This window comes from Coenobita brevimanus, chromosome 94 (genome assembly GCF_032717465.1).
Source record: "Coenobita brevimanus isolate Jiangsu-jjx chromosome 94, ASM3271746v2, whole genome shotgun sequence".
NCBI classification, from domain to species: domain Eukaryota; kingdom Metazoa; phylum Arthropoda; class Malacostraca; order Decapoda; family Coenobitidae; genus Coenobita; species Coenobita brevimanus.
The window spans coordinates 41283492-41292083 of record NC_137047.1 but is presented as its reverse complement, the minus strand read 5'-3'; the positions used below and the strand labels follow the sequence as shown (position 1 = coordinate 41292083).

Here is an 8592-nt window from a genome sequence, read left to right as displayed (position 1 = left end):
TCTTGTTTCATTTAATCCAAATTAAGCTTATTTTCCATATAGCTCCTAGCTTGCATAAACGTTTGCTTTCATAACTGGTACTTAGACCAGTCTTGTATTAACTTAATATCCGTTGTGCCATCTGGGAGTTAAGCATCGGCAAGAACCTGATGTTAGTATTAGTTATTTATTGTCAGGGGTGATGTAACTTTCTCCAGAGGCTAACAGTACAGTAATTCAGCAATTGTGAGTAATTAGTCTCTGCTGTGTACTGTTGAGAAAGTTTATAAATTCTCGTTCTCAGAGAATCGTGCTAAGCCAGCGTAAAGTAATCGTTGCTTGATGTAGCAAGACAATCATTGTCTCTGCTCTTCAATATTATTGAATATTATTATCAATTTAAATAATATTTAACCATTTATTTTAAAATTGCTGTGTTATTATAAAAACCCCGTGACAATGGTATAGGTGACAGCGGCCATCATCCACTAACGATGTAGTGCTGCCTACTTTTTTCCTCACCTGCATCATTCTGTTTCTGTATTTTTCCTCTTTTCTTTCTACTTCTCCCTTTCCTTCCTGCCACTTTTAACTGCCATTCTTTCGAATTCAGGTAGCTCTACACTGAGTGACAAGCCTAATGATTTCCTGCTACCCAGGAAACCATTTGCAACGCCAGGTGGTATACATTATATCCAAATAACGGGGTGATGTTGATCCGGCTATGGTGACTCTGCTAACAGGGTGGAGAGACGCAAATGCAGCATCCATCAAGGAACCAAACCTCCACATTTTCCCCCACGCCTCACTGTTGTGGGGCGCTGTCAATAGCATGGGAACATCGGTTTACTGCACGGAACGACCCTCCAGGGGCGTTTTATTTCCTGCGGTTGATGGCCCTGCTCGTTCAGACAGACCAGGACTGATCGACAACAACTACAACAACAACAACAACATTCCCTCTGACACCTCTCGTGCTTTACCAGTGCAAAAGAACCCACAGCTCCTTTCCCTAACACAGGCACATAATTCTTAGTGTTGTCGACTTGAACGCTAAGAACACTGTCTGGTATGAACACAGACAACCACCGAGGACTAAACACGGCAAGACAGTTCAACAATAGGTAAATACTTAACACCTCACAATAAACCTGCATCTCACGCCAAGCACACTTGTCTCCCTGCTCTCCAAACATCACTTCCTTTGTCGTCCACACTTTCATATTCCATCGTCTGGCGGACTGGGGTTAAGTAACAAAAGATCCTTACTTCTTGCCCATTCCTTTTTGCCTTACTTCCCGTTCTGACATATCTTTCTAATTTCTTTCATGTTCTTTCTCTTTTCACTTTTCAGCTCATTTATTTAATTCCTTTTCCCACAACTTTTCCTTTTTTTTTTTTTTTTTTTTGTCTTTTTGCACTTTTCCTTATTTTACGTGTTTCATACTCATTCCTTAACCACTTATTTGTTTTCCCAGTTGTCTTTTGTATCAGCCTCTCTCTCTCTCTCTCTCTCTCTCTCTCTCTCTCTCTCCAATGTCTGCCCAGCATTTACGCATACCATGGCCTTATTCGCCCCTACTTTGCCTATTGCTTGTTTTTATTTCATCTTCTGTCCTTTCCTACCCGTTACTCCACAATTTATGGTCATTTCTAGCTTACATATTTTTCTGTACCTTTTTATTTTCACTTTCGTCTCCTCTTTTTCCCCTGTCTTGCTCACTTCGTCCATACACTTTCTCTGTTTTCTGTGCGCCAAGTTTTTCTCACCTACTTCCTCTTCTTTAGTCTTTTTCCCTCTTCTTGTTTCTCTATCTTTCTTCTCTGTTTTTTTCTGGCTCTTGTTCACGGTTTCCTATATATTTCTCTGCTTCCTCCTCACCTCTTCCCCATTTCTTGTCCCTTTTAACTATTTCCTAGTTTGTACTGCCAATTTCCTGGTCACTAATTCTGTCTGTCTGTCTGCTCTGTCTCTCTCTCTCTCTCTCTCTCTCTCTCTCTCTGTCCATTTTCTCTTAATATTTCTTTTTTCTTTCGTTTCCAGGTTCGTGGCTGTGCATTATCTCTCTCATTTACCGTGCTTACTTCTTACCTAGTGCAGGCCAACATGCTCCTTAGCCTGGTGTTCTTGGAGGAAGCTAATCTGAAGTTAAGGAACGCTCATTTAAATATTTAGGAGGAAGTGGAGGGGAAACACGGAGAGGAGGAGAGGGGAAGAGAAAGGGAGGAGAGGGTAGGGAAAGGGAGGCGAGGGAAGGGAAAGGAGGGTGAAGAGAGGGGAGAGGAAAGATGGGAAATAGAAGAGAGAGAGAGAGTAAATAGGAGGCCATACGTGGGAGAGGGAAAAATGCATAGGGGAGGAGAAAAGGAATGAATAAAAGAAAAATGAAGGCAGAAGGAAAGGGGAGTAAGTGAAAGGAGGAAGATAGGGAGGAGAGGAGGAAAATGGGGGAAAGAGGGGACAAGGAAGTAAAGAACGAAAAGGAAGATGGCAGGGAGAAAAATAAAGAAATATACTGGATGAAAGCAAGAATGGATGTGTGTGTGTGTGTGTGTGTGTGAGAGAGAGAGAGAGAGAGAGAGAGATGGCAGAGTATTAAGTATTCCTTTGTGGGCATGAATAAATAGTTACAGTAATGTATGACAGTGAAGGTACCCTCATGGCATCAGCAAAAATGCAAGAAATGCAATAAAAAACTGGAGTACTGTGAATGGGTAGTAAAGAAAAAAAATTAATGATACAGACAACTAAACAGATATCAATAGACAAATTATAAATCAATAAATGTAATCAAATTAAGTGAAATAGTTTGACACATAAATAATACTTCAAAACCTAATAACAGAAGCAACTAGAAAGTACTCAAAGAGCCCATACCTTCGCCAGTACCACTGCAGAATCCGGATCCGGATTCAAATTTGCCCCCAAATTTATTCAATTCTTTCTTGGACCATGGCCCACCCTTCCACAAAAATTCTTTGAAGTTCATTGAGAACTTTTGGAGATACAGTGTGGACGAACAAACAAAAAATTCCTGGATCCGGATGATGATCCAGATAACAAGCAAAATGTAATGGATTGTTCCTCGGGCCATACCCTTCATCCCCCCAAAAAAATAATAATAATAAAATAAAATAACCAGCAAAATCCGTTCATAACTTTTCGAAAAATCCTGCCAACATACAGACAGACAAACCAACGCCGGAAAACCATAACCTCTTTGACGAAGGTAACAATACACAAAATAGTACAACAGGCAATGGAAAGAATGATATTAAAGCGAAATTACTAGACAAAAAAGGAAAAATACGGAAATCTATTGAGATAAGAGCAAGGAAAAAATGGCAGATTAAAATGAACAAATATAAAACCAAAATAAGGAGACTAATTAAAATAAAGATACTGAAAACTGACAGTAGAAAAGAATAGTTAAGAAATAATGAAAAATATAAAAGTAGACGTAAACAATAAACACCTACAATATTGGCATACTAGCTACTTTGTTGGATGGATTTATGGGGACAGAGGAAGGTTTATAGAGCAGGGCAGTAAATGTCAAAGGGTATAAGAGTCGGAATCTAATCCAATATGCAAGAGCCGTATTTTGTAGGTAGGGGAAAATTATATAAATACCCGATTTTTTTTTTTTAATTCAAGACAGAAGGAACCACATGCCTGTTCCCACAAATAAAAATATAATAACAGAGCCAAATTCAAGATCCGTTCTCTGCTAAATGCCTGAACACACTACGTTTAAAAGACTGGAGGTCAGTGGTGGTAGGAAATACAGACAAAGGAAAAACAGTTTCAAGGTTGACTTGTTGCATACATGAAGGATTGGGAGTAACGGTTAACTCTTCCATTAGAGAATTGGACAGAATCCATTTGAGAGTATAATGCCAGACGGTTGTTAGGAGTCCGCCATAGTGCTGGAGGGATGTAAGCAGACAGTTCAGATAGACAATGATCATTGAATGTGTGAGAGATACGAGACAAAAGTGCAAAAGTACAGGAGTAGACCGTAGCACCAGTCGAGCAGGGCAGTACTCCCAAGGTGGATGGAAAGCTGATGACAGGGAGAGCTGGAGCTCACGTTTCATCAGCCCTCGTGACTAGGTCCCGACCATCCCTTTTGCTGAACTTTTTCAGTGTCTCAGTAACACAGAGAGTAGACCAGCATGCTCTCCAATACAAGTTTCTCCAACTATCAACACCAAACTACATGCACAGTACACACCACACTTTCTTTTCAAAATTTTCATAATGGCGTCGAATAACATAGCCTCGGAGTCCCCAGGGGGGAGGGACCATAAATGCCTCCACCTTCAGCCCCTCTCCCGGTGACGACTCAAGATGCCTGGAACCACTGTCTGACTCTCTTCTTCTTCATTTCTGCAACATTCGTGGCCTTTCCTCCAACTTTCGCTCTGTTGAGCACCACCTCTCCTTCTCTAAACCTCACCTTCTTTTCCTAACTGAGACTCAGCTGTCTGAGGCAACTGACAGCAAACCCTTTTCTGTATCCTCCTACTTTCTCTGTACACATTTCAAAGCCAAAGGTGGCTGTTGTGTATATATACGCAACAACTAATCTTGCTCTCGTGTTCCTGAACTCGATTCTTCTGAATTCTCTACACTCTGGCTTCGGCTTTCCTGTCATTCTCTGCAGGGCCGCATTAAGGTGTGTGGAGGCCCCTGTGCACAAGGCTATGTGGGGGCCCCGAAAGTGGTAAGGCAAATGCAAGGCCCAAAGGGCCGAAGCCATCTAGGCAGGGGGTCTGGGGGCCGCTTTAGGCCCCCAGAAGCCAACGGTTCTAAGATGCTCTGAGATGCATTCTGAGCATTTTAGGGATACTTCTGGACAGGTTTTGGTGTGTGTCACTCAAGAACAAAATGGAGAAAAAGTATGGTATTCTTACTTCCCAGTGCTTTATCCCCTATTACAGCATGCACGCTAGCTAAAGTCTTTAAAAGTAATATCATTTTAAGAAAAACAAACAATTTTCTTGTGTTTCATCAGTGAACAACATAAAATCTTTAATATCTATTTGAACAACACACAATGGAGTAGAGAAACACATCATCTGATAACCAGGATATGAAGCAATTACTGTATAACGGATAATGTTAAAGTAATTACATCACCTGAATCTTAAGTAACACTTACTGAACTGAAGCTCACTCAAGACAGTCCTTGGACTTTGCGAGCTTTCTTGTTTGCAAAGTCATGTATGACATCATCAAAACTTATCTGTCGCAAAATGTCATGCTCACTGCTCATCAGTGTGAGGTGGTTGAGGCGTTCTTGTGCCATTGATGTGCGCAGCCTGTTCTTGATTAGCTTTAGCTTGCTGAAGGATCGCTCTCCAGAGCAATTGCTCACCATAAGAACAAGGTAGAGTCTAAGAACAGTCTCTACATTAGGAAAAGTGTCCTGGACCCCTTTCTCTATAATCAACTTGTACAAGAAGTGTTCATGAGATATTTGGTCTGCCTTGTCGTTTACAAATATCCTGTCAAATTCACTGAATTGGACAAGCTCTATGCCAAGGGTCATGTCCAGGTCTTCACTGTATGTGTTCACAAGCTTTGCAGCAGCTTGTTCAATCTCAACAGCTGTCATGGCATCTAGACTGCGCAGGAAACTGAACAGGGAGCATATTCTCGTATATGCGGCCAATCGTTGTTTCATGGAAACCACAAATTGGTCAATGACAGGCAGGAAATTTTCAACTCGGAATTTCTGTGCAGGAGATAGTTGTGCCTCTTTTCTTAACCTTTTTCAGTGCCCGTACCCCTTGATATCTCAGGAAATTTTCTCGTACCCCCAGCCAATATAAATGCAATACATAGATACAAAAAGGATCAGTGATAACCTTGCGGAGATATTATTAGATGTATTCATTTACTGAACAAAAGTTACTTTTTGCTTTCAACTGAAAAGTGTCTTAATAGGATACAATGAATGCATATTATAACAGTAAGTTTGAATAATGGTACGTCGTATACAACAACACATTTTTAGTGGCTCTTTTGTCGTTTTTCTCATTAATGAGGATGTTCAAACGAGGTTCTTTTTATGAAAGTGCCAGGCGCATGTCGTCCAAAAACAAAAGAAAAAAATAGTTTCTTACAGTATATTCATCTGTGATAAGAACACAACGTTGCAGTTATAGGAACTACGTCAATACGATACTCAAGAACTGATGTGGACAACAATAACCTGCTGCAATGAAAGCCAGAACACAAGTGACTGTGTGAACGTCTGAAGCCAAGGATCAGAGCCAGGTCCAGTACAGAAAATGAACGAGAACCGTACGAGATATCAATAATGAAACCATAGAAAACGTAAGAAAATTGGTTATAGCACTAACTTTTAAAAAGTAATTCAGACAATTATAGAAAGAGAAAAACTAGGGAAATCTATGTTTTACTTTCTCATGGTAAGTATACAGTACCAATGCACTGGCTAGCGATACATGCGATAAAGAACAAAAAATCATTCACGGACACACAAAAACAAAACAAAACAAACCTAACCTAACCTTGAACAAAAGCCTTAATGTAAGCTTGTTCAAGGTTAAGTTAGGTTAGGTTTGTTTTGTTTTGATTTGATTTGTTTTGTTTTGTTTTGATTGTTGTTTTGATTAATTTTTTTAAATTAATGATGGAGTTTTACTCTCTCCAAACATCCAAACTTTTTTTTTGGTGGGGGCCCCCTTGATGTGGGGGCCCCTGTGCACGTGCACCTTGTGCACAGTCCTGGATGTGGGCCTGATTCTCTAACTAAATATATCTGTGCTGTTTACTTATCTCCTAATTCTACTGACTATCAAAAATTCTTTGACTATCTTACTTCTACGATGGAACACATTCTATCCATTTCTCCTTTCTCTGAAATCTCCATTCTTGGAGATTTCAATGTTCACCACCACCTTTGGCTCTCCTCTCCTTTCACTGATCCACGTGGTGAACAAGCCTACACCTTTTCTATCCTTAATGACCTAGAGCAGCTTGTACAGCACCCTACCCGTATCCCTGACCGCCTTGGAGAGAGCTCCAACATACTTGATCTCTTCCTTACAACTAATCCTTCTGCTTACACTGTTAATCTTTTCTCTCCGTTGGGCTCCTCCGATCATAACCTTATCACCTTAACCTGTCCTATCGCTCCGGTACAGCCTGCGGACCCTCCAAAAAAACGTCGTCTCTGGCACTTTGGAGCTGAGGATTGGGAGGCCCTCAGGCAGTACTTCTTTGATTTTCCCTGGAATGATTATTGCTTTCATGGCCGGGAGCCATCTGGGTGTGCCTTGCTCATTATGGTGGTTATTCTCTCGGGCATGGAAGCATACATTCCTTTCTCATATCCTTTGACTAACACAAGAAAGCCTTGGTTTAATCACGCTTGTTCTAATGCTGTCCGCAACAAGGAGAGGGCCTATAAAAGGTACCAGAGCCAACCCACCCCTGAATCACATCTTTTATACATTTCTGCCCGGAATCGTGCTAAGTCTGTTCTTCGCTCTGCTAAAAATAATTTCATCCGTACAAAATGCTCTCAACTCTCCAACTTGAACTCTTCCCGTTCCTTCTGGCACCTTGCCAAAAACCTTTCTAACAACTTTACCTCATCATCCTTCCCTCCTCTTTTCTACTCTGATGGTTCTGTAGTCATTTCTTCTACTGATAAAGCAGATCTCTTCGCTCAGACTTTCTCCTCCAATTCCACCTTAGACGATTCCGGTGCTGTTCCTCCATCACTTCCCCTCTCTGACTTCCTCATGGCTAACATTAAAATTTCTTCAGCTGATGTATTTTCTGCCATCACTGGCCTCAGTACTAATAAGGCATATGGGCCTGATGGAGTCCCTCCTGTTGTTCTCAAGAACTGTGCTTCTGTGCGTACACCCTGCCAAGGCAAACTTTTTCGCCTTTGTCTGTCAACTTGTACCTTTCCTTCTTGCTGGAAGTTTGCTCTCATTCAGCCAGTCCCAAAGAAGGGTGACCATTCCCAACCCTCTAACTATCGACCAATTGCTTTAACATCCTGTATCTCAAAAGTTTTTGAGTCAATTCTTAATAGAAAAATTTTAAAGCATCTTTCCTATCACAACCTTCTTTCTGATCATCAGTATGGGTTGCGTCAGGGACGCTCCACAGGCGACCTTCTCACCTACCTTTCAGACTCCTGATCATCCTTCTTTGGGACTTTGGCGAAGGCTTTGCCATTGCACTTGACATCTCAAAGGCTTTCGATCGAGTCTGGCATAAATCTTTAATTTCCAAACTGCCCTCTTATGGTTTCTATCCTTCTTTCTGTGCCTTCATCTCTAGCTTCCTTTCTGGTCGTTCTATAGCCGCTGTTGTAGACGGCTATCGTTCTTCTCCTAGATCTATTAACAGTGGTGTTCCTCAGGGCTCTGTCCTATCACCAACTCTCTTCCTTTTATTCATCAATGACCTTCTAAGCTGTACATCTAACCCTATCCACTCATATGCTGATGACTCCACCCTTCACCTTTCCATTCGATTCCCACAACGTCCATCTCAGCAGTTACTTCAACAGGCAAGGGATGAGGCTATGGCACACCTAATGTCTGACTTGGCTC

At 41.3% G+C, this 8592-nt stretch overlaps 1 protein-coding gene across 1 annotated transcript in view; it reads right to left on the bottom strand.

Annotated features, from left to right (window-relative positions):
* Window positions 1-5162: 5162 nt before the first annotated feature.
* Window positions 5163-8592, bottom strand: part of LOC145412895 (uncharacterized) — a 132269-nt gene continuing 128839 nt past the window's right edge. The window contains exon 2 of the mRNA XM_080282692.1: window positions 5163-5757. Within this exon, the coding sequence (XP_080138818.1) occupies window positions 5163-5757 (595 nt within the window). The remainder of the gene's footprint in view (window positions 5758-8592) is intronic.